Here is a 27703-nt window from a genome sequence, read left to right on the forward strand (position 1 = left end):
TGAGTTATATCAGAACTGGAGAGTATTTCTTCATTGAAAGAAGAGCAAAGAACGACACTGAGGGCTTTTCTCGACAACAAAGATGTTTTTGCTCTTCTACCGACTGACTTCGATTGGCAGATGGTTGAGCCAATCACCTGCCACATATTTTTTGAAAGCGCCTCTTTCAAATGACGGCTTCTTAGATGGTTCTGTGTAACACACCATCTGGCAGGTCAGGTTGTGTCCAACAGTTAATTGGCCGAGGTGACTTTTGTTTTACGGTTTGCAAACTTCTTCTAACTATATTGTGGTAGATTATAGCCAACTTCAAACAAAACTGCACTTTGCGTCGCCTAATTTATTTGCTCCAAACCAGTTTCTGTAAATACATCTTATCTCACTACCCAAACTGATCCTGGCAAACTGACGTAATCCGCTTGCAGTCAAATAAAAGGTGATTGCATTTATTGCTGATTCTTAAGAGGTCATAGCGGTTCTATGTTTCAAACCCCCCAAAAAATAGCAAAGTTATTCATTTCAAAATGTACAAGTTGACATCACATTGGCTTAAATTCATAGACCACTGGTTAAAGTATCATTCTGAAGATATTCTATATGTTTCATCTTTTCCACACATTGTGTGTGCAGACAAACTGGAAATAATTCACACTAACAACTATTGTGTTTGATATATATTTGTGCGTCATAGATCTCCATTGTTGTTTAAATGATCCACAACACATTGATGAGCCACACTGTTGGACTGGGGGACATATTTCTTCATTATCACGAAAACACTGAGCTGAGAGAATCAAACAGGTCAAAGGGTATTGAAAGATAGACCAAAATATTGTTGGTTTTGCTCCCTATTTTGGGATTTGTTGACGATAAGACAACTATAGAGTAACTCCACACTTATCCCTTAAACAATCGTTAAGGTTAGGTGACTTATTATGATTAGGAAAAGAGCACTATTGTGATATGGAGCAATGATTTGGTGCTCACATGCATGCACACAAGCATGTGGGTCTTTCCTGCAAAACACTATTGCACTGTAATGTGTGATGTGACAAAGAATGCATAAATGCAACAAGACAGAAAAGGAGAAGACTTCTGGCAAGTAAACAATGCAGGTTTTAAAATATTCCAAATATTAGCGTTGTAAATGTTTCATGAGGAAGGAGATGGATTCATCATGTTTGTTTGACCCCCAAGGATACACAATACGTTTAGTGAGTGACACTAAAGAATGAAATAAACTTTATTTGTTTACAAAAACTCCACAGTGGAGCTTTAATTGATGGTCTTCATCAGGATGTGAACCCCAGTCTCCTACATCAGGGTCAGATGCACCACAGACCTGTCCACCAAAGGGCATCTCATGGGGATTCTGGCATTGACTGAAGGCGTTATAAGCAAACACTTTACAGTAGAGAAGAATGAATGAAAAGTTCAGTGCGTCTTTGAAAGTTTTGTTACTTTAATCGGATTCTAGCGCTTATAGTGTGTATATATATATATATATATATATATATATATATATATATATATATCTCAATTGTTAACATTCTGATGTAGGATAGAGTCGTTTCCAGGTTAACTGCTTGTACTTATATTCTGCTCTTCTATGCACTGCCTTTCGAAAATTATTTGCACTTGTGCATTCGGTGCTAGACTGGATAAAAGGTTTGGTTAAGTTTAGGCACAAAAACTTCCCGGTGGATTTTAGGATATGTAAGGTGTAAGGAAATATAAACAATGATCTCCCGTCAAATTCACCACCCAGGCATGTTTAATATATACTGAAAAATGTCAAATCACGCAGAAATGATCTGTTAATATTTGTAAAAAAAACAAAAAACAAAAAACACTGGTAGATTTGGTAGTCCATTAATCCAATACTTAATTTGCTCTGTTGAAAAGCAACTAACAAGATGTTGGTCAAAGTCGATGAGTTTAATAGAAAATGAAGCAAAGTGAAGGTGATCATTTCCACATTTCTCTCAGTGGTTGACATGTTTGGGAGCCATCCCGTGGTAACTCCTTATCACTTGATTATAACACCATCAAAATATCTCTGATAATTACAACATGTGGGCATTGCAAAAATTATATGAGTCCATGAGAAGAAAAGGAAGTAGATCCCTTGACATTTTCAGCTTAGCTTAAACCAGATGTTGATCACGTCTGGGGCATTTATCATGTAGTGGGAGAAGCTTTTCAGCTAACTGGCTTGCTTCTAACTAACAGCACAAATAAATTTTTGAGTTCTTAAAAACATACACTATACATAACAAGAACCACATTAATACTGCAATTAATATTGTTAATATTATTCTTATTACTATCATTATTAAACACTAAAATTCAGCCAGGCACAAAGCTTCAGGCTGACAAGTTCGTCTGAAAGAAAAAACTCAAAGTGACATGCAAACGTTCTCTTCGTCCTCTCTCCGTCCTCCTCGCCTCCGTTGCCATCATCAGTGCAGTATATGTATTAAAACAAAGGTCTTTGTTCACAGTTTCTTGTCCACCTCACAGCAGTGAGCGCTCCTATTGGCTCAGGTTTCAGTATCAGCAGCTGCCATTGGCTGAGCATGGAGAGCTCTGATTGGTTCTCATTCTGTTTGGCACTTCATCCAGTTGGCTTCAGAACTCACATGACAATACTATGTGCATGTGCACGTGCAAAATGTGTGGCTCATGTGTGATACTGTATGTCAGTGTGTATTGATGTACTGTATATGTGATGGGGATGTGTGTTTGTGTCTGTATGGGTGTAATGACCTATAAACAGGGATGGGAAACATGTCTCACAAGTATTTTAAGTATATTAATATATACATACATATATAGAAACATACCCTGATGATGCCCGAGTGATGTTATCTTAATGCAAAGAGATTTTAAAAAATGACTTGAATGGGCACTATTAGGGTAGAACTTTTGAAAAAGTCTGATTGTGTTCATTTATCTTTATCATCATCTTGTTATTTTATAAGAACAGGGGATTTCCACATACGGTAGAAGTTTAATGACGCTAACTGGGACTCAAAGGTTTGGCTTTCTTGAGCTGAGTTGTATTTAAATGGGATGAAATTATACAGATTTGTTTACAGATCCTTTAACAGCATCGCAGAGAAAGCAGCGATCAACAGTAATGGTGGTATTGGTTTGAATAAAGTCAGCTAAGTCTCTTGCAAGATGACATTTTAAATTTAGATTTAGTAAAAGAGAATTTGGCTAGACAAAGCATTTGAACATACTGTGACTTTACCATTAGGTCAGCTCGTGCAATGTAACGTTGTCTCTTTGTGTATCTACTTGCAACCAAGAGATTTCTTCATAAATTATATATACAGTATTAAAAAAAAAAAACTGCACCTGGCCTGAAGCTTTACCTAACAAAACGGTCTGAAACTGACCTGAAACCAGATACACCTGACATGTTCGGTAACTGAACCCAACCGTAGACAAACGCAGCGTTATTAAACATTGAATATAACCCCAATCAGGTCGACTATATCCTGACAATTTTTCTACAATAAATTTCCAAAGTGGGCGGGTATTAAATTTGAGCTCTGAGTTTGTGAGTGAGTTTCTCTCATATTCAACCCAATTTAGAAATCGCTACGTTCCTGTCAATCTCCAGTCTGATGACTGATGGCTGACCCTTCTCTATAAAATATATTACAAAACTAATGTAATACATGTCATGTTGTTGTTAATACTGGACATTAAAAGTAGTTAAAAAGTTATTTGATAATACCATTTTAGAAGAGGAGCTGTGTGCTTCAAACAACCAAAACTAATATTTTGAATGTTAATAAGCTATAACACATAAACAGGAGCAACCTGTGAGTAAAGGCAGTTTAAGACACAACAAAATGTAATAGGATACACCAATAATTTATCAATTTAATAATGAATTAATGTACCAAATGTAGTACTATATTTGTGTATAAATACTTGTTAAGTTAATGCATTTTGGCTCTAAGATTTCTTTATTTATAGTGTTTTTTTAACTGTTGGGATGGCTTACAACTGGTGCAGTCTACATGTTGTTCTCAACTTAGTTATTCCCAGCGTCCCCAGGGTGCATTTGTTTGGTGGTCTTTAATGCTACCACTCTGTTACTAAAGTCAATGCTCACATCCTACACAAAGGGGATTAAATAGTGTACATTATTTTGCATCAACATACAATTTGATTAGTTTTTACCCATCCCTGTGTATAGTGTATGTATTCATACCGGTGGTTTTGTGTGTGTGTGTGTGTATGTGTGTGTGTGTGTATGTATGTATGTGTGTGTCAGTCCATGCATCTCTTGGGTCTCTAATAATTAGGGATATTCAGGCAGAAATAAGGAAAACAATTAAGATCAATAACATCATTATCATAATTTTCTATCACAATTACAATTTTGTCATGGATGCAAATTTTCAGGACGTCAGGTTTTTTTCATAGCACTCGTTTAAAAGAGATTCTGCTTTTAGACCCACAATTCCTGATCACATCCCTGATTAATGTTGTTATTGCGTTAACGTCAGCATCACCGTTGTCCTTAGTTTCTATAGCCTCCATGGCAAAAATCTACGAAACAATGATGTGTGTTTGTTTAGAAAACTGTCCACTGTGCTTGATTGTTTTTCATGAATTTGTAAATGACCAGCCATCTTTCTCAGTGATGGTCAAGTGATTCACTTCGTTGGTGGGCAGGTCTTTGCTAAAGCCTGACAGCCAAGTAAAGGGAGGACAACATCTGTCCAGTCTTTTAGGGCTAGATGTTAAAGAGCAGATCAGGAGTCCTCAGAGAGATATGATTGGCTAAACTCCGGATTGAAATTCAGGGCAAATCACCCACGGTGAGTGGTAATTGGTCACCGAAGAAGATGACAAGCATTTCCACTCACTTTCAGAGGGGAAGGGAGGATGTGTGTCGATTGGCTGTAAGGCACTGGCTTGGGTGTGGTCAGGACAGATCAGTCATGCTGAGGCTCATGGGTAATCCTGGACGGAGGTAAGCCACTGGGACACGACCATTCTCACTGGTCGATCCTGTGATGGATAGACGAGCTTTGGAGCGCATTGCATCTGTGAATTTCATCTGTACAAGAAAAAAAATATGTTAAACATGTTTTAATCATTAACGCCAACATGGTACATGCATTCATTAAGCCACTGCCCCTTTTAGAAGTCTGTGCACACTGCTGACATTTGTTTATTAAAATATTGCTCAGACAACACATGGACTGGATTGTTGCCACCAGATTTCCAATTGACTTATTCATTTTGATAAAGTGCTGCCATAACCTTTGTGCTTCAGACTTACATTACATGTCTGAAACACAGTGTGGTGGCATCAGGTTTGATTGACTACAGTATGTTTAAGTCCACATTTCAAGATTTTCAGTCAGTACCCATGTCAGTCTCATCCCATATTCGAGTTTCATAATCGACAATGTGTCAAAACACGTTCTTAAACTTAACTTAAGTTTTGCATATACAGAAACCCTTAATTTCCATAGATCTGTACATTGAGACCCTTTCTTATGACACGTATACCCAATCAAGGCATATTGAGCTGTTAAATGGGTCAATGTGAGTCCTCCTCTCGACCAGGGTTGGACATTTCTTTGTTTGAGGAAGTGCTGTTTCTTCAAGGACACAAAATCGTCACAATGACCGACGCTTAAACGTCATTTAACCGATGAGAGAAAAAGAGAGGGAGAGAAAGATAGTAAAGAGAAAAATGGGCAATCAAGGAACAGCGAGTGGGCAAAAGGACAGACAGAGGTGAAACTTAATCTGCTAATTACAGCAAACACCTTTAAGGAATGACTCATATGGCAATATTAGTGTAGCGTGTGTGATTGAGAGCGAGAGAAAGAGTGAGAGAAAGCTGCTGAGTATGAAGTAAGCAGCAACGTGAATAATGTAAGTGGAGAGAGAAAATATTGCATTTGAATTGAATTTGCATCAATGTAATACATTTTATTTCCTCACACAAACCATCTATCCAAGAAGATTCAAACATTTCTACATTCATTTCCCAGAAAATGCTCAAAATGTTTTTTTTGTCATAAAATAATTACATACACCTTTATAAAGTATCATTCTATGTCACCCACTCATTTTGAAAATTATTTTCATCCTTCACAATGAATTCAATAGAAATACATGTTATCTTAGTATATTATAAGTTATGTGTGTGTGTCTGTGCACACACACACACACACACACACACACACACACACACACACACACACACACACACACACACACACACACACAGAACATTTCCTGAAGCCACTCAATGCAGCAAGACACACTGTAGCATTATGTAACAAATGAATGGACAATGTGTGTAAAAGCATCGGGTATGTTGCAGTATGACCAAAAGTGTAGAGAGACATTCGAGGCAAATCAAATCATTGAGGAAGAAACATTGACATTATGCGAGTATGAATTCTGGGTTAGAGGAAAGAAACTTCTCACATTATCTCCTTGTTGAGAATATGTTGCTATGGTGACTGATGCCGCCACAGCATCTTCTGCTCGAATGAGGTTTTAAAATGAATGATCTCACTGAATGGTTTAATAAACTAGAGAAGCTAAACTAACGACATCAAATGCTATTCATAGTTTTTGTTCCCTGAAGGAGAGAAACAAGGTCGTAGGATATTACATATAGTATATAAAACATATAGTAGGATATTACAACTTTATGTGGCCAGACTAAAAATATGGTAGTGTACCTCATTCCTCTCATTCAGGAAACAGAAATGATATTCATCATTGCTGCCCGTTCAGTTGATTTACTTGGTACAACACGTATAACAAGGAGCCTCAAGACCCATGAAGGAACATTGAACTTTACTTTAGACCTAAGGTGTTGTATGTTATGGAAAAGCACAAGAAATCTCCCTGGAGGTAAACAGATGCTTCCACACCTGAGACACCAACAACAGGATCAACCTGCACGCCCTCACAATAGAGACACTCTCAGCTCTCCAATGGGGTACGGTTTCCCTCCTTTCTGCGAAACAACAAAGTTAAGGCTGTAACAACCTCTACTAAACTCAGAAAGTATGGCTTTCTTTCACAGCCTACACGGTGGTCATAACCAAAACTGAAATCAATAACCAATCGCTTATATTCTCTCTACGCATGCTGAATCTGCTACAGATCATCACGCAAGGAACCCACTGCCAGCTGACTGATCTGCAGCGCCGTAGGGTGAGAGGCAATTTGAAGAGGCATTATTTATTAATTTTGATTTATTTGACCTGCTGTATTATGAGCACATAAATCCCTGTTTATGAGCTGAGAGACTAATGTTATATTGACAAGCTCTGGAAACACTTTGTCTGGTCAACTTACACTTGTGAGCAACAAGAGGGAATTTTGAGACTGTGTTAAGGGAAGTCTTCTGTCTTTATTCTGATGCAGTCAATGGCCTTTCGGAGCATCAGAGCTTCACCAGCAGGCGTAACTGATTACATGGAACAGCATTACGCAATTAAGGTACAAAAAAAGGTAACTGTAAATCTGATTAACAATACATTTGGTAAAGATTTTGAATTTTGTTTCAAATTTCAAGGAGGATTACCCTTTTAAAATGCATGTTTATTAAATAACTATAGCCTATAGGGTCTTAGATGTGCACACATTACAACAAGAGTGCAGCAGATCAGGCAGGTGGTGTGGCCCACGATAGAGAAGAAAATGCTTTCTCGAGGTGGGAATTTCCCCATTGCTAAGTATGTATATCTGTTGAAGTTCAACAAACTATATGGTCAAAAAACACAAAGGGTGGTACACACCTCATTTTACAGGGCGGTCTAGCAGCAACAACACCATAAATTAGGTTTATACAACACAATATCATAACAAAATCCTATAATTGGTAGGATGAGGACATCATCCAATATGACGACGGACATTCTGAGCTTTATTCAAAAACCTCAACAGAAGCTTTGAAGGTAAAAAATGACATTGCACAGAACGATATATTTGCTAATTTAATTTAATTAGTATGGGAACTACTTAAAAGCTAAAATCAAGTAACACCGATGTGCCAAATGATTTGAGTCCTTGGGTAATGGCAGCATTTCCCCAGCACTGTGATGCCTTCCCCTGTTTAACAGACAAGATAATGGTGACATTTTTGGCATTTTTTCTTTTCTCTTGTCTTTATTTGCATATTTGTCATTGACATAATCCAAAAGTAACGGAAAGTAATCCGATTAAATTGTGTTTATATTGTATCGGATAGTAATTGTATCGGATGACGTTTCTACCCACTGTTCTCCAGACATCGGCTGATGAGTTTGTAGAGCAATAAGAGCAAAAGGCCTGAACAGAATTCTTCAGTTTCTCAGCTACCCGACAGTCCAGGGAGAAAGAGGATGTGCTGCTGGATAGTGCTTTCAGAGGGCTCGACCTTCAACTCTACTAAAGTGCAGGAAAGTCAGACAAATGCTTTACGCCATCTCACTCAGCCCAATCTGGGTCTCCTGACTTTGAGAAGAAGAGCAGTTTTTCCTCACACTTTCTCCACAAACGTGACCCACCATTCCAGGGTTTAGTGCTGGAGCTGGCGGCAAAATGCACAACTGAGGTTCAGTCATTACTTTCCAAGAGGCAATAATCCCCAGACAGTGCACTTTGCGCAAGTCCTTTTGGTTCTTAATCACACTCATGGTGGGCCGATTGGAAACTTTTTATTTAGTAGGGGTAGTTCCATAACAGTGAACTCACCAATTCAAAATAGCTCACTTCTTAAGCGGTGTCTTCAATCAGGCCATGTAGGGGTGTGATATCCCATGTGTTATAACAAGTAAATCAACTCAAAGGGAACTGCAGTGGTTTTACACTTCTGTCTGTTCAACCAAGAAGCCCAGTATTTGATGATGCTGCCAGTCCAAACCATCCCAACTTTAAAATGAATTCATGGGCCTGCCTAATGAAAAGCTGACATGAAGACGGATGGCAGTGACTGACCAATGAGTCAGTTCATTAAGGAGGATGATTGGCAAAAGAGGATGATTGGCTCGAAAGTAGGAAAGGAGGATCAGGAAAGGAAAAAAGGGAACAGTGGAGGTGGGTAAGAGGACAACAAAGAGATCGGAAGAGATGAGAGGAAAGGAAGGAAGGAAGGAGAGGAGGAAAGGAGTGCAGCAATGGTAGGAGGTGTGGTTAAGGGGAGAGGAGAGGTCAGGGGAGGTGAGAAAAAAAAGAATTGAGGAGGTGAGCAAGCTGTGGGGTAATGAGTGAACAAAGGAAAGGAGTTTCACAGCCATATATAGTTTTGACAAGATACCTTGTATGCAGTGTTAATCTAGACTTTATTATGGTATTCATGTTACTTTTATTCATCAAGAACAGCTGCTGCCTTCACATCATACCCTGAATATGCAGTCCATCATACCACTCGTTAATGCCAGCCAGCCTCAATGGCAACTTCTGTCTCATTGTCGTGATAATGCTGATAAGCCAAAAGATTCCACGTTCATGGATATTAACGAAATTATATAGATCAAAAGCATTGTGTTTTTTCTTTTCAGAACAGGTTATACTATTGATTGAGTATTACATCCAACACCACTACTAATACATTTAGTAAGTTCTTGCTGAACTTTTTGTCTTTGGACAGTAGAAGGCTCTATGTATTTATATCATTTTTCATGATCTCAAATAAAAGCAGGTATGTCAAATAATATGATGTCATTCACTAATTATCTCCTCTTTGATTTTGCATTATTTTTTCCAAATTCATGTAAAGTTACTGCCATTAAAACTAAACAATAATCTTTCATAACAACCTACCAGAAAAGAGAAGAGCATTTGAGACATTGGAAGGCACAGGACATTTTGAGTTTCATTCCGTGTGGCTTAACAGAAATTAAAAACAGTTAAGGGGAATCAAGGTGAACAAAAGAAATCGTGTTTTCTGACTAGTGGCATTTTGTATCATTGAGGGCCAACAATGCAGTTTTCCATTGAAGCCGCTAAGCACCGCCATAATGTGACTGCAGCTGTTGTTTGATGGTATGAATGAAATCCAATTAAAAGTTAATTGTCTAAACATTGTCTATGACTGTGAGGTTAGGAAAGTTTTAGCCATCAATCATCGCTCTCCTACCCGTGTTAGATCTTGACACTCTCAATGCCGTAAACGTTGTAGCCCTCTTTATAGGTGGCGTAGTTTGGCTGGTGGCTGGGGGACAGCAGGTTGAAGTTGGGGGCATGTTGAGGAGAGGACAAAGTGTGTGTGTAGTTTCCTGTGTGCTGGGGGGATGACAAGGTGTTGGCTGCCACCTTCATAACAAAAATAAAGTCATTGTTATTACTTTACTGATTGTAACAATGATGACTGTTTAGCCGTGTGACTGTGACAACAATAGAGTACTGATAGCACCAATAGTAGATAACTGCAAACGCAACAGAGTGTGAGAGAGATAGAGAGACAGAGAGAGAATGGCCTTTTAAGATCTTTCTGCACATGAAAATATTATGCAAATCCTCTTTTTTTTCTTCTTTTCTACAGTAAATGGCAACAGCATGTATGTACTTCAAAGCCCAAATGTCATGTTGGAAATACTTATGGAATAAAAAGATGACAATTACATGCATTACAACTGACCACTTAATTAAATAGCCTAAATTTCAGTTAATAAAATAAAAAGTAAATTAAATTTTAAAAAAGGTGTTCTAAATTCTGCAGATTGTGCTCGCAAAAATATCAACCTCTAGTTACCCTAAAAAGCAGCCAGAATAATCATTGATATGACTACATCACTGGGACAGACCCAGTGTGTTGTGAGCTTGAAATTAAAATGCTTAGGCCGCCATTTGCAAGGAGCAAAAGCTATTATCAAATATCCGATGACGAAATGTCATTTTCTGAAAAATAATTGCAGGATTTAAAACCTTCCAATTTTTTTTCCGATTTGAACTGTTGAGCGGTTTGCTCATTAGTCATTTTGCAAAAATAATATAATAATAATAATAGAAATTGTTTTTTTGGTGGAAAAGCATTAAAAACATCCACTGTACACTACCAGCTCAACACCAAACAGCAGTTAGAGACCAGCTGGTGAACACAGTCGAGCATTTAGCAGCTAAAGAGACAGAAACACAACTCCTAATATGAAAACACTGAATAACTACAAATTTGACAGTGTTTACCACAAACCATTAAAAAAAAGAGGCTCCTGCAGGGATCACCAGATCAGTAAAACAGCAAGGACCCTTAATTAATAATTAGCATTTGTGGTTGACACACAGAGTGAGAAGATGAAAACATCTGTCTGGACATATACTTAGTACAGTAACTTCACAAATAAGGTGGAATTTCGTGGAAATGAAGTGTGGGTTGATGCTCCTGTAGAATTTATGCACTGATGATAATTTGCATATTGTATGAATTTGAAGTAAGACTCCTAGTTGTGCATTTCAGATTTCTTAAGCACATTAATTTGCTAGTGTATTAGGTCAACTGAGTTACAACTAATGCAGTCTACTTCAGCAGCCAGAGAATAAATCCTACCTTCATGAAGGTTCTACGGTTCAGTTTTTGTTTTAGAGGTGTTGATTAAACTTAATGGTCATGAGGCTGGAGTTAGTCCTATGTAGAATTGTGTTACACTGAAGGGTGTTTCTATTATTTTGTAGGATAATAATCAAATCTAAATAGGATGGATGGTATAAACTATAATGCTATAAAATTCAACATCATCAAAGTATAACAATTACCATAAAGATGTACCTAATAAACTGGCAACTGACTGCAACTTAACTTAATATCATAAAGACACTGGAATACTATTTATTACATGACATTGAATGTACTTCCATGTCGTTACAAATATATTTTTACATTTACCTCAAAGGATTTTGATTTTCAAATAATTTTCATTACTCATATAAATTCAGACTCAGTATTTCAAGTGAGAATCTTACATATAGAAGGTTTAAAACTAATAATAACACTATAATATTCACTATCTTTAAGATGGAAAGGGAAATTAGTATTTGAAAATATACAGTACCTTCATTTTTTTGGCCTCTGCACGGCTCTTGTAGCAAAACTCGACCAGCGCTACCATCATGGCCAGACCAAGACCTCCAACCAGGATGTAGAAGACTCCTGCTACATTACTGAGAGACAGGGCACTGGTCTTCTCCTAGTACACACACAAAGGGAAAAAGAAGGCAGCCAGCCAGAGAGAAGTGTTAGTGTGGTGTGTTCATGTTAACAGTCAACTAACCTAACGACTGACACACTACCAATTAACTCCCTCATCATAAATACAGATTATTTAAGATTAGGACAGCACAGAGTCACAGACAACTAGGCTAAACCTGACCTGCACAGACTTAAACCATTCTTACCTTTTATCAGTTTGTCTATGTGTAAACATGTGTGTATCTCTGTATTTATCTTTATTTTTATTTATTTTTTCAGTGATATAACTTTGTTCACAGAAGTCAGCAGTTACTTTGGTGATTACAATTTATCCTAAAAAATAGAAACCATGGAAACTGTTGCTCTATTTAATTCTTCCTGAAGGCCAAAAGCCGTGCTTAACACTGGACGATATCCTTCTGGGATGAAGAGCCCTGCCTACAGCCCATGTCATCATCAAAGATGTCCCTTGAAGCTTCTCGCAGGTAATTTGTGAAAAGAATAAAAAAGCAGGTAATCCGAGACTCTTTGCTAGTACCCCTGTAATTAGAGAATCACAGCTACACCTGTATCTCTTAGCTCACCGACTGGTGTTTACGCTGAGCACCTAACATTATAGGATCTTCGCCAGCTCTGAAGCTCGGCTAGAAAGGTAGCCTAGTGCAATGTTCACACTACGAATGATAAAAGCAACACAGTGGTGCTGTGAACACAGCATAAGGTTGCTTTTTCTCATGTGTAACCGGTTCTTTTTGATGAGAAAAAATATTGAGAAAAAAAAAAGAAGAAAATATATGCAAATAAATCCCAAAAGTACAGGAGACTGCAGAGTAAATAATGTGATTTAACTCTGTGCTATACATTTAATGCTCCCCAAACTCCTTCCATATTTTAGGGGCAGTCAGTCTTGTTATGACAGCAACAACCACGACAAACGTCAAGGGGGCACAAGGTCGACCCAGACATTACGAGGAGCACGGCAACTCCTCTTATGGGAGTATCTTATTAAGCCTCAGGGCCATATAGCATGGTGACAGACTTGTGGCGACATGGTGCCAAAAACCTCCCACGGGGGGAGGCTCCATCCAGAGGTAATAGAGGCAATGCAGGACAGATATGGCACACTAGAGGTGGACCAGTTTCCCTTAACACATTGCCCTCTCTGGTTCTCATTGATGTTGACAGCAACCAAGTGGCACACCAATGGCCCCAAAGTCCAGTGCGTTGCCCCGAACTTGCTTGGGAGGAGGGCCTGGTTTCCAAGGATGAACGGAGATCCATGGTGCCTGCCCAATAGATGAGACCTGCTGTCCCAGCTGAAGGGCCACATCTGGGATCTAACCCCGGAAGGCTTGCAGCTATGGGTATGGCCCCCGGAAGGGCCTGACCTACTCCTAATGACGCGTGACCAGGAGGTAGTCTAAACCATGGACTTGAACTCCCGCCAACAGGGCACATTATGCCTGCCTGTGGTACTGGAGGCCATTTGTCTCCACCCCTTTCAGCTTTTGGAGTAGTCGGGGCTAAAGTGGCATCAGCAAAGGTTAATTTTCTCCTGGGCATGCAGTGAGCTTTCATGTGCTGGAACTCGGATAATACAGGGGTGGTAGTTTGGCCTCACCCATCATTCTTCTTAAAGATGCTTTTCAGGAACTAATCAGCCGGAAGGCAAGTTAGTCAGGGACTGGATTCCTCTTGACTATATTAGTAATAGTCATCCAGTGTTAGGCACTGCCTTTGGTGGTCAGAAAGAATTACACAACGGGTAAGTAACTCTAGTTCTATGAATTAATTAATTCTGGATGAGCGTTCTCTTATCACTCAAAATCTTCGTGAGAATTCAGTGAACATCTTTGATGATGATGTAGTCTCACGAAAGTGGAACTGGCCTAAGTCATCCCAGGTCGCATGTCACTTTGTTGATATTAAATACTCAACCTGTGCGTTTGCACAAGATGGATATTATCAATTGTTAAGCTGTGCGTCTGGTGGTCATCCGCAATTCTTAGAACCATAGTTACATACGCACCTCTCATTTACTTTTAATCTCCATAGCTTTGTGGAATCAGTCAAATGTCACATAAACTGTATAATCAACCAGTTTAACATTTAACTTAACTAAGAGAAAATTGCCACTTTCTATGTGGATGTCCAATCAGTGATGATGGTGAATGTAGATAATTGAAGCATTAAATTCCTCAGTACATTTTATAATGGTTGAGAAAGCGACAGTTCATGCTGCAAAATCTGTTGTACTTCCTGAAAGGCAAGGAAGAGCTACAAACTACTTATATCTTGTATCTCTCTGGGTAGCCAGCACTGGGAGAGCTCTGCTCGCTCTAGATGCCACTTAAAAAAACATAATTTCCTTCAATTGTATTGCAAACTAGTTACATTTGCAACAGGGATAATGGCATCCCAAAAGATGAGTGCAGAGGACATTATGGTTGAATTTTACATTTTACAGTGATTTAACTGGAGCGAGACTATACCGTCGGAGAAATGAAACTGTGAGTCTTCATCAGTGAATGGGGCAGGCTTAGTTGTCGTCATGTGACCTTACATAATGATGACACCCAAAACACTTCCATTTGCTCAAGAAGACTGTGAGATGCGATGGAAAGCAAATCAGGTAAGAGGATCTAAGGACTTTTCACGTACAAGCACAGCTTTATCTATACTAACACAGTCGGACAAAGAATCTCACATGGCTGAACACCTAAGTTTCAACCGCCTGCCGAGAGCTTAAAGGTACAAAGGAACTCCTTCCTGCCAGCAGCCCTGCCTGATGGATCTGAACCATAGAGGACTGCATACGGACCACATAGCTGTCACCAAGTGCCATCTATGCATCACATTATGCTGAAAGATTGCCTTGAGCTTGAGGTTCCAGGAAACAGAGGAAACAGGGCCATAGAGATAAATAAATAGATGTGAACAAATATAAACCAAATATAGGGTCTGAAGGGTCTGGGTGCACCCACACGTAAACCCACAGAAATGGGGGGAACAAATAAAACAAAAAATTGCCCCTCCAAAAAGTCCTTAACCTACATACATAATTACCCCACGTAAACAACCTATTAGCTTTTCCATGTGTATAATGTGTGATTGTTGTAAAAATCTCCAATTACAACTTGGAAACTCTGTGTCAGCATCAGGTTTCAGACAGACAGTCAGACTTAAACACAAGTGTTTAACAGACACAACAAACACTTCAGTGAGCCTAACTGCTAATGCACAGTGAGTTTATCTTCAGAGGTTTTCAGTACACTACTTATTGTTATTCTTCTTATCAACATTATACAGTGTGACAGTTAAACCTCCATGCTTTAACCTGGGGTGACCTTAGCATTACATACAGCTGGAACTAACCTGTACTTAAGAATTCTGTGCAAGTAGTTTCCTTCAGGTTAACATATATGAATATGTGGAACTACTGGCATCTTAAAGTGAAGCTATAGAACCAAGCTATATGTGCATGTTGCATGTGTGAACAGACAATGTGTTTGATTGATCCACAGACATAAAACTAACCTTATTGGTGGAGTCCTTGAAGCCACACTCTCCTTTATCGTACCACCACTTGTTTTTCATCTTGTCTAGGGTCCCTTGCTCATTCAGTTTCAATACGGCAAGGTTTACTGGCACTCTTTAATGGGAATAACATAAATAACATCATTATCAATGTTATCTTATGTTATTTAAGGGGCAGCAATTCTCACACTCTGGTCTAGTGACCAAGAAAGGGCCCACTAATGTTCTAATATTATGTGTAAGGACTTCATTCGTTACAACATTAAAGCTTTACCACATTACTTTCAATTCAAAGACCACGTCGAAATGTGACCGGTAGGTCATTTTACAGAAGATAGTTTGAGAACCATCATTAAAGGTCTCTTCCCATCTATTATCAAATGCTGACATGTTTTATTGTGAAGATTATTTTAGCCCCCAAGTGGACTGTGTGGACCTTTAACTCTGTAAAAAAACTGTTAAGAATGAAGTCTTTTACTTTTAAGGCCCCTCCGTTTGGCCTCAGACAGAGAATGAGAGGCGCTGCAGTGAAAAGCCTTTCTGCTTTTTCAGCAGTAGTATTCCTCCAGGCCAGAGCCATAGATAAATGGAGTTTGTCCAGGTTGCACAAACTCTTTATCAACAGCCCTTCTCCTGCACTGTTGCTGCCATCTGGTATGAGGTCACCTGACCCTAACCTTGCCCCTGAAGCCTGCCCTAACCCTGACCTCAACCAAACAGGGTGCAACACATCTGTAGAAGAAGCAGCACAGACAATAACGCTACCTGCTGGTGGTGCTTCTAAGCAACTTCTAAATCTAGCATTATGTAATAATAATGAGCATAGATTTTTTTCTTGGATGTATGTGAAAGGCTACAGCTACAGCACATTGGTACCTTCACATGTGGCGTTATAACTATGCTGCTTCTTTAGGTCATTTTTTACACCTGACAACCCAGAGTTACCGTCATGTTTGTGTGTTTTAGTGTGTACATATGTGTGCGTGTGTGTGTGTGTGTATTAACCTTGCTCTCCCCTCCTCCGCTGCCGCATTCGCCCTTGTCATACCACCACTTGTTTTTCAGTTTGTCCAGCAGCCCCTGCTCGTTCAACTTTAACACCGCCAGGTTCACAGCATTTCTACATGAACACAGTGGCTGTTAGCAGTTCAGTTGTTGTCAATGTCAGTCCTCCTGCTGGTATGCATGTTAGCAGCATCAACTCTTAATCCTTAGCATAAACAGAATATACACAGCGGAAATTCTTCTCTTTTCTTAGCAGCAAACTCATCAGTATTAGTAAGGATTAGCTGTAACATGCCTTAGCAGCTGAGCGCAACTTGCTAAGTACCATGGAAATAAGAATGTTGAATATGTCAGAATCACATTATTAAAAAAGGGTTGGGTTCTGATAGCCAGTTGTTGATTGATAATTTACAAATCTCTTATTGAATCATTTCTCTCTCCTCGCTCTTTGTTACAAAACTTCCATTAATCAGGTTCCTATTGTTAACTTGCATTGACTGTTGTTTTCATAGGTTACAATGTAAAACGTTGGCAGTTGAAGATTACATCTTACTATGTAAATGTTGTAAGTAACTTGCTTAAAGGCCATAATAAAACATGTCTGTTATATGAAAAATGTGCTCTCTGCAAGCTATTTTTGTGAAAAACCCTGTTTTCCCTTTAAATAGTGTTTTCTGTAGCACTGGTCAATGGCTACATTGGTGGCTAAAAGAATTGAGATCTTGGAATCTTGAAACCGGTGACATCACAGAAATGAAAGACATCAAGTATTCACAATAGGTAAAAACAGACAATGTGCGTGATTATTTTCCCACTTCATTCTGTCTTCCAGGTAAGTTTTACTAACTCGGTGGTCTGTGTATAACCTGTGTCATCATCTGACGGCTCCATTTTTAGTGATGTCACCATGTCCCAACATTATTAAATGTTTTACTGTGAACTGATGGCCAAACAACAAAAAGAAAAGCTCTAGTCTAATACAAAGCTGTAGGTTAAAGTTAAGTTATAGTTTTGCATATCGGAAATTGTCCGCCCGAAAATATCCTACATTTTAAACTGTTTAGTCTAACTCAGATTATATATATATTGATTTTGCCCGGATTATAAATATGGTCAATTTTAGACTTATTTACAAATGTAGAAAGCTGACCTTTCTTTAATTAGATTCAATACGGGATTTGAAATCATTCAGATTCAATAAACTTGTTCAATATTGTATTCAGTTCCATAAAATGCCATCAGATCCCAACCATATATACAAACAACAAACCAAGGTAAACTATTTGACACCAGTAATCCTTGTCCTCTAAAACAGCTTTAATGCTGTTCAGGGACAACATCTGCATGAACACCATGACTTTGAGCCTGGTAACATTCACTGATGGTGATTATAGCTACTGCCAAGCTCTTTGCCATTAATTTCCATGGGTACTTTCAAATTTGTTTAAAATACACTAACAATGATGGTAAATGATTGCATGATTAGATCGGAAGTAAATGGAACTGTCAATTTAGCATAGCAAAAGGACAGAGTCATGTATACTTTGGTGAGGCATATGGATTAGGAGCAAATCAATTTTTTAGCATAAGTGCTAAGTTTTTCTTACGTGATATCCTGAAAAAAAGGAATAACAGTCACCAATATGGTTGACATTTAATGAATTTCCTTAATTAACTATTTCAGATATTAAGTATGCATATCTTATATTATGCAAATCATGGTCAATGTCGAATCCTATCAAATGTATTTAGAATAGTTGGTATAGCCAGTAACATTACAACCAGCCATTCAACAATCTGAAATCTGGTGGGGTTTCTTAGGAGTATCCTAGCTTGTATAACTTAGCCAGTCTCATTCAAGATTCAATTCTCTTAAAAAGTCAGTTTTTTTTCAAACTCCATTCTGTGTTTTCACTATGGGAATCTCCTTTTATTTCAAGAGTATGGGTCGCATTAAGAGCTACTCAAAGCTGAAGATCACAAAACTTGTGTGATGCGCAAAAGGCAGAAATTGACAACTCAACAAATGCCCTTTTAGCCTTGGAGGATGAAAGCAGGAAGGAGTAGCCACTTACCTCTGCTTACCCACAAAACACATAATTTGCACCCCTACGGCACCCAAGGCCGGCTTTGCTACAGCAGTGGGGCAGAAGCAGCGGGGCCAGAATAGAGGCAGGAAAAAACTGAGACCCCATGGCCTTAAGTAAACACGCCTTTGCTGCTGTGACAGCTAGGAACTGGCCCCCCGAATGCAAGAAGAGAATTGCGTGGAGGCAGAACTGTTCATGTTGAGAAAAAACATAATCAGAATATTCTCCTACAAAGAGGACTATCTTATATGCACACAATTGCACTTGAGCTGGCAGTCAGTGATTCCACTATAGGTGATCTGCCTTATGGCTTCAGCGATATCTGTAGTATCTCTGAGTCTTCATATGAGGGATTTTCAACATTTGGTAGCATTATCACGACTGTGCCCTTGTGATCACCTTGGATTCAAGCTAAAAATTAACATTGACTTGCATTGTCAATGCATCAGTGGAGAGACATCAGTCATGTTTTCCAGGGTATCAGTGGCAATGGATGAATGCCTGTCAGACTGCGGTGCAGAGCAGTAAATGGCATTTGGTACCTGAGGCAGTGTGTTTAGCACTGAAACATTTTCTGCACTTCAGACAAGTCCACTGTATCAACTTACATCCACTACCAGGGTGTCACTCACTCCTACACAAGAGGCCTAGCTGATAATGATCTGAAGTAGCATGATATTGAACATGAGGGCCACATCTGTTGTCATAGGGCAACTCCCTTTGCGGGAAGTAGACCTTCCACCCTCATGTTGTTGAACAAATCTGTCAGAGATAAGGCCAGGCAATCATAGGTATCTACACCTTATACAACCAGGGACCATTGTTTTTATTTGAGTGTAGATGCTTAGCCAGTGGCCAAACATGTGCTCTGAAGCTGATGAGCTGTTTAAGTCCTAGTCCATACAGGCAAGTCATTACACCAGCGGACTCTCCACTGCATTGTGGAAGCCCCATATCTGGTGCGAAGGCCTCACAGGCCCCGCAGGGTTTGAGGGCTCAGTCCACCAGAAGTATGGCCACTTTGTTGGCTCTATTCAAAGGGGAGTGTCAGCACAGGATATTTGAGTGGTCTATATCTCCCATAGTGAAACACCCAACTAAGTTTGAAAAGAAACCTTGAATAATTATTGGCTTCCAATAGTTCACCAGTCTTCATTTTTGTAAAACTGTCTCACTAAGAACATATCTACTGATCTAAATCTGGAGACGAGTCTAATAGGTCGTTGTGCAACCAGCCCAGTGGTTTGTATCTTTTAAAGAGCCTACATTTATTGATTAACTCTTTAAAGGAAGAGACGATCCAGCAGGAAGAGCTTTTTACGTTAAAGTAATGATGTAATGGCAAGACGAAAAGGCGGTGAAATTGATGCTAATGGGGAGTGGTATTTTGTACCCTAGTGAATCAAGCAAGTGTGTCAATAGCAAACCTCATGTATTATGTAGTGATTAATGCAGGCAAATGTTTTCAAGACAACCAAAATACTCCATATCATGTTGTGTAAAAATGTGATGAATAACTTTGCATGGGCTCAGTTCACATCAGATTTGATGTTGTATGATTTGAATTTGATCATTTTCACATTCCAAAGTATTGTGAGTGTGTTTTTTCTGAACTGAACCCACTATTGACATTATATCATTAAATATCATTAACCATCCACTTTGCAACAAGGGGGTAAAAAAACATTAAATGACAACAGTAAGATCATGCTAGGAGCAGAGACATGGGAAGATATGATATTGAAAGATAATTTTGGCAGAAATTCAGTGAATAATTTGTTGAGTATTTAGTTCTGAAACAACAGATTTCTTGACTGAAAGTCATGGAAGTGAAAAGAAAACATGTCTCTGGTTCTACCATGCTTTAGTACAACAACAGTAGTCATACAGTGGATCTATCTTAGACTTAAAGCTCCATTAAGCGATATTAAAATTGAGTGATGTAATTTGAGAGGGTTTCAAGGGCTGCTGATCAGCACACAACTGTCTTACAACCTCTCTAAACACATTGCTTTGGTTCTCAAGTCCATCTGGTTGAATCCCAGTGGTTCTAATTGAGCCACCAGACCCCAACATCACAGCACCTAATTGAAAAACGGTTACTCTCTGCTGACAAATTTAAATTAACTAATTAGATGCTGCCTGCCCAGAAAACATGCTGAAAAACCATATGCAAACAATTACTTTACGTAAGTGAAACATTGTTTGTACATTATTGTTAACTAATCCAGCATTACATGATGTTAGCTGGCTAAAAGGATCCTGTTAATTGCCATCCAACTTATAATTATCCTGGAAGAAGGACATCTGATGGAAGATGCACGTCATGGGGAGGTCTGGGAGTGATGTGAGAACTTAAAGAGGTGCACGTTCCACAATCCTACTGATCTTCCTCCAGCTCAAAGACCCAGCACTTTGAACTGTATGTGTTCTCGGATGCTTCAGTCAAGGCAATAGGAATAACCCTAACCCTCTTTAGAGGACACATTCTATGCCGTATGGGAGAAAGTCCACTAGAAAGTCGTAAAAAATGCTCTTACTAAGGACAACCAGGCAAGAAGAAGCAAATTGCCTATGAGTGTCATTGTCAAAACTCATATCAGCAAAGATGGGATCATAGAAAAGGTGGAAGTTAAGGTGACACGGCAAGGAAATGTGAAGATCTTATCAAGACATATCTCAGAGGGCAGCCTCCTCTCTTCTTTGAAGAGTTGGGAGATGTCTGTCTGGCTTCGAGTGATGCCAGTGTCACAGATCTCCTGGACTTTAGTGTTTCACTTAATGAGCAGCCTGTGTACAGTGAAGACAGCATAGTGTAAAAAGCTATTTTACACTATGCAATACTGAAGCACTGACTATCACCTGGCTTAATAAGGATCTTTAGGTGGGTGCTGCTTTAAAATCTAATTTTGATGTCTTTTGATTTCTAGTCTTGAAGATTGGTCCAGTTTGAAAATCTGTATTCCAGCAGAGAAATACAACACACAATGCACTGGGAAGGATAAGACCAATGGTCAATAAGGGCACAGCAGCTAATTATTGTCAATGCATTAGTGAGGAGAACTCCTTTGGGAAGTTCAAGCTAACAGATCAGCTGTAAACTTGAGAAGTAAATAAAAGGAGTAGACTGTATAAGACGTATTACTATGAGTTACTCCTGCCCTTTGGTGTTTAGAAATCGCTTAATGCAGCTTTAACAGCAAATTCAACAAATACAAGTAACTGTAATTGTCACTGAAAACATTCTGCAGAAGAAAATTAACTTTCAGAGCCGACTGACAAAACCGCAACACAAAGAGACAGAGAAGAGAGAGAAGGCAGGGCAGACGTAACCATACAGCCATCTGTAGTGTGCTGAAAAGACACAAGAGTGAGAAACAAACTCAGTGACTCAGCATGCAGTCCAACACACACACACACACACACACACACACACACACACACACACACACACACACACACACACACATATCTGTATCGTCATTTATATTAAGTCAAAATTGAAAAATTCAATAATTTTTAAGTTTGATTTTGGTTTCAAGAAAGTGATACTTTTTACATTTGGCTGTCTCTGTACTCCAGAATATTGGATTTAAATTATAAAGTGTGAGGTTAAAGTAGTGGCCTTCAGTTCACATCCACATGCGAGTCAAAGGTTTAGGTTGTGTAGCTCTTTTAAAATACATCCTTAACACGTAAAAGCAAAACAAAGGGAATATTCTTGCCTAGTAAAATTCAGGCAGAATTCAGGCTGATATTGACTGCATACAATTTAAAGCTATATATTAAATATAATGACATGCATTTAATTACATGTATGTTAATGTGTCCAATACATTTTGGCCCCTATAATTTGTGTGTAAAAGGGGGGTATAATTCCTTCACTGTTCCTCTGATGAGGATGTAACTTTAAGTCCATAGTTAAATGTTGACATTAAATCCAATGTTCTGGAGTAAAGAACCATAAAAGGATATCACTATATATGGTTTGGACAGGAAGCTGTGTTTTCAACTGTGAAAGAATCTGAAGGGTTTGTAACATTTAGAGGTTTTATAGTTTTCAAAATACAATTTAAAACCTACACTTTACACAAATAATAAAACAGTATATGGCTAGTGCTATTTATGTTTTTCTTATTGTTGACTGCAGCTGAGGAAACGATAAATAGTGGAGGCTAATTGTTGTGGTTGTCGGCAGCTGAAGCTGATTGTGACAGCCTGTTATGTACACTAGCTATCCTACTTACTGGTGGGAATTGACATAGTTGTGTTGGCTGAGCCTTGCGATGAAGCTATTTCTGTACTCCTTTGGCGTACTAGCAACACGTCTGTTATACCTGATAGAAGTACCAGATTCAAAGAGTGTCGGACTGTATTCTCTCTGTCCCTGTCTTAGCCACTGTTACTATCTTGGTGGCCAAGCGATCCCAATCACAACAATAGCTACAGACATAGCCATAGTATGGCTGTAGCTCAGGCTTTAAGGGCCCTTTGGGAAAGGCACTGATGCTTTCAAGCCTAATCAAACACCTGCCCCTTGAGGCTCTGTTATAAAGATAAAGAAATACAGTTAAATGGAATTAAATCATTATAAATGTTATAAATGTATTATAAAATGATAAGCAATGTAACACTATCCTAATTTTCTCTTTAATTGGTGTTGTACAATAACTTTACAATTTTACATAAAACCACACTTTTTCCTGCTACTAAACCACTACGAAACCTGCTACTTTGATTGCTGAGAGAAATCAGTAACACAATATGTCTGTCTTGTTATATTTTAGTTTGAAACCCAGACATTATGAGGGTTTTGGATAAATTGCATTAACAGATTTTATCTGTATAAAATATGTACCGATAATATAGAAATAGAACTTGTCCAATAGTTCTTTTGAAAGGAGACATGGGACATTTCTAATGGAAAACAAATGTAGACATACACATAGACAAACATACAAACACACACACACAGAAACAGGTTTAGGTCATAAACTCATGGAAAAAAACAGTCCTGTGATCCAGGTCTTAAAGAGTCAGCTCATCATAATTGTTGAAAAACCTACAGCTAAATTATCCTCACTAGAAAGAAAAATAAATCAGTTTTAATAGAAATGGATCATTTCGAATTGGTCATTGTATCATGATATCCCTTTTTATAAAAAGAGACTACGTAATACCAACTTTACACGTAATAAAACACATCCTTCCAATTTTTGTGATGAGGTATTTCTTTAAGACCTGAAATGTCATACAGCCCTCCCCCAGTTGTCACGGCAACCACCACTAGCCGTTGGTCAGAGGTGGTAACCATGGTAAAAATACAAACCACTGAGATGATGTCATCAGGGTAGGTGGATTATTATAACAACGAGTAAGCCGCCATGCCCCATTCATCACACTCGCATACTGCAACACCCAATTGGCACTAAGGCTTGGGACCAGACTACATGACTCCCCATGGTGGTTTATTTTCCTGAGCAGAGCTGCACATACACACAGCCACAGCTCACACACTGGCTAAAACCACCTGAGTACTATAGCAGGTGGTCAGCAAGTGTATTCTGATCATTAATGTTGAGGCTTAAGAGCACTAAGTGAAGGAAATTCTGAATCCACTTTCAACTGAAAGTTGGCTATTCAAATTGTCTCTTTTAACGTTTTGAAAGTGGGGAAATGAGCTGTGAGTGGGGAGAGGGACATTTACTAGGCAGCAGGTTAGTAGTGTGAATGGTACATGGCAGTGCAGGTTGGCTAGCATTGTTATACTGATCCACCCACCTTAATGGAGATCCTTTGGGCGTGGCGATGCCATAGCCTTTGGAGTCCAGGTTTCCTCCCACTTTCATAGTGTCGCAAGGTTTCCTCTGCTCGATGTACTCGTTCATGGTGGACTCCAGCAGGTAGGCGTACTTCCCTTTGGATTTTCTGACACGCAGGACGCCCTCCGACGTTTTCTTGACGAAGACAGAAGGCTCTGCTGATTTCATGTACTGCCACATCTTGTCAAACAAGGCAATTTTTGAGCGCTAAAAAAAAAGAGAGACAGACGCAGATGAGATCCAACAACCCTATTTGTGCAACTTGGGTACTTTTAAGTACACAGTAATACCATTGACCACAGGGTACTTCAAGATATACTGTGGAGTTTTCTTGTAAACAAATGTGTACCATTGAGGCCTTAATAAATGTGGTGAGTGCATCTCCTTAAAAATCTTTTACAAAGACAACTTTAAGAATATTTAAATGTTTCTGGCAGTCTATTTCCTGCCTCGGCGTGTCATCGGCACCGACTACTGATCGGTGGAATAGCGTAAACTGTTTGCAGAAATTATTATCTTCTGTTGTATTGTGAAATAATACATTTGTATCTGTATGGCACTAAATAAGAACTTACCCTGAAGAACTCTTTGGTAGATCCAGAGTCCAAGGTTCCATATGCAATATCTGTCTGTTTCGCCAGGTCTTCTGCACTCTCGATGGGAGACACCATCCTCTCCACCGTCAGGAAGGCAGCCAAGTTGGCAGTGTATGATGAGATGATAATCAGGGTGAAAAACCACCACACACCCCCTACTATACGACCTGACAGAGATCTGCACACACAAACAGATAATTAAAAACATCACACATCTACAATTGTTTCCTGGTCATGGTTAAAAACAGTGTCGTTGGGAAATTCAAACATTTGGTTGAGTTTAGAGAAAGTTTGCGGTCTTGTTTTAATATCTGAAAAGTCAATGCTAATCAATGCTTGAAGTGGAAAAAAGTGCTGGTACTATCATGTATTGGCTGGTATCAGCAATCACTATTACATTCTGAATTTCTACAGGAATCAAAATATCAAAAAGCCTTTAATTTAACTGCCATACCAACCTTGGTGAGATGTCACAGCCCTGCCGCATAAAGGCACCCAAAGAGAACCAAAGGGAGTTAAAGATCCCAAACTCATTGGTTGATTCAGTTGTCAGAGGCATCGCTCCATCCTCTGGCTCCTCTAGCGTCCACTCATAGGGGCTGAATCTGGATACCTACAAGAGCAAAATAAAATCATTTAAAGCTTTGACTTTCCATGTGGAACTGTACCTACATGCAAACACACACCTCCACTGAAAATTGGTCTCCTTTATCGGCAGTAAATTGCACACAGCCTGTCAGACACTAGTGGTTTGTTTACAAACAAACATCATATGATGTTCATCATGTTCTCATATTGTTTATTACTATTTATTACATATTTTATGTTAATCCATGTCAGGATTTCATAAATTCCGTGTCCATGTGATGGAACACATACACTTAATTTGTAAGCAATACGTGATGTGCATTACTGGGATCTGAATCTTATTCTTGAGCTTCAACTACACATTTCAGGTAGAACACTCATGCACACAACAAACACACACTAGGAAACTCTGACAGCAGAGTACCTGACAGAACTGGTGGAAACAAAACACATCTATCCACAACCAACTGACTTACCAGAAAGAGTACAACACTAACTCCAATATAGGCAAAGACAATGCACATCCAGATTTCATAGGCCAGTGGGTCCAGAAAGGAGAAGACTCCTGGTTTAGATTTCTGTGGCTTCTTGATCATTATGGAGATTCCCAAAGACATGAAGGGTTTGGAGAAATCTATCACCTCTTCCCGAACAAGAGTGATCGTCAGAGGAGCAACAGCGATATCTGCTTTCTGTTGGGAAGACAAAGACAGAGTGAGTGAGAATAGGTGTTATGACAAGATACTTTCAATGGAAACAGGTGACATGATGCTACAAGCTGACGCCCAACGCTTCACACTACGTGATGGCCATGACGCACAACAAATCAACGTTGAGCTGACTTTTTTCAGCACTGCGACGTAAGGTGTTAACCAATCATATGGTTTTGTTTCATCCTATACTGTTACATATAACAACATTTAACAACATATCTACGTCACTGACAATGTAGCCGACCATGCTTGGCTGATTTATTGCTTTTGTCGCTCGCAGTGCGAACAGAGAATTTGGTTCACCTCACTGCTGCTCTCAACATTACAAAAATTGAATGTTCAAAAAACATTATATCATTTTGTGTTTTAAATCTTACCCCATAAACCAGCTCTCCAACCATACCATTCCAGATCTTGGTTTCTGCATCTCTTGCTCCATATTTTCCATCTCCCACAATTCTTAACTGGTAGCGGATACCACAGTGCTTTGCAATCTCGGTAGCCAGGTCAACGCAGTAACCTAGCATCGGTTAAAATATAAACAGAATTATCAGAAGTGTTAGACAAGTGTCCTAGAATACAGACTACTGTTGAATACTTAATAATAAGTTACCCATCCAATATTTCTTGGGGATGCATCATGACACCCAACAATTAAAAACATATTCAAAACTATATGGAAGAATTGTCTGAAAACACACAGCTGTAAGATGGTGCCATGTTAGATTGTGGATGTATCATTGTGGGTTTTTTAGGGAGTGACTAGAACAAAGGTCTGTAAAAATGTGACTCTAGAGCCGCTTTTCTGTAGCATTAACAACTCAATAAACTGGAAACAAAAGTGAATGAAATTAGGTATTCAAGAAACATACACATATACACAATAGAATATAGAAACATACCTTCGTAACGGTCATTGTCTTGAAACAGCTCAGAATTCTTCTTTAGCATCACATATGGGGCTTCCTACATGCACATACACACACTTACATACTTGGTAATTTACAACACAAAAAATGTATAACTTTATTACTCATCGTAGTGGAAATATATCTTTGACTACACCTTTACAGAATACATCATGAATACACTGAACTTTAGAGGCCCAGTTAGGCTCATGTTTGAGGTTGTGTAAATTTGGTTATTTCGACCGTTACATTTTTGGGTGTTTTTTTCA

At 38.9% G+C, this 27703-nt stretch overlaps 1 protein-coding gene across 4 annotated transcripts in view; it reads right to left on the reverse strand.

The window, feature by feature from the left end:
• Positions 1-1924: 1924 nt before the first annotated feature.
• The window catches only part of LOC117730462 (glutamate receptor 2-like), a 46181-nt gene continuing 20402 nt past the window's right edge, over positions 1925-27703 (reverse strand). Inside the window, exons 11-20 of one of the 4 annotated variants that reach the window (XM_034532189.1) lie at positions 27429-27492; positions 26904-27046; positions 26290-26505; positions 25684-25838; positions 25205-25403; positions 24589-24836; positions 16718-16832; positions 12039-12173; positions 10130-10305; positions 1925-5089 (exon numbers count right to left, since the gene is read on the reverse strand). In XM_034532189.1, the coding sequence (XP_034388080.1) occupies positions 10135-10305; positions 12039-12173; positions 16718-16832; positions 24589-24836; positions 25205-25403; positions 25684-25838; positions 26290-26505; positions 26904-27046; positions 27429-27492 (1446 nt within the window). In that variant the 3' untranslated portion in view covers positions 1925-5089; positions 10130-10134. Of the gene's footprint in view, positions 5090-10129; positions 10306-10431; positions 10480-12028; positions 12174-15712; positions 15828-16717; positions 16833-24588; positions 24837-25204; positions 25404-25683; positions 25839-26289; positions 26506-26903; positions 27047-27428; positions 27493-27703 lie in introns of those variants that run through there. The other 3 variants (XM_034532203.1, XM_034532195.1, XM_034532212.1) reach the window with 3 other exon arrangements.

Source organism: Cyclopterus lumpus, chromosome 1 (assembly GCF_009769545.1).
Source record: "Cyclopterus lumpus isolate fCycLum1 chromosome 1, fCycLum1.pri, whole genome shotgun sequence".
Classification (NCBI taxonomy): Eukaryota; Metazoa; Chordata; class Actinopteri; order Perciformes; family Cyclopteridae; genus Cyclopterus; species Cyclopterus lumpus.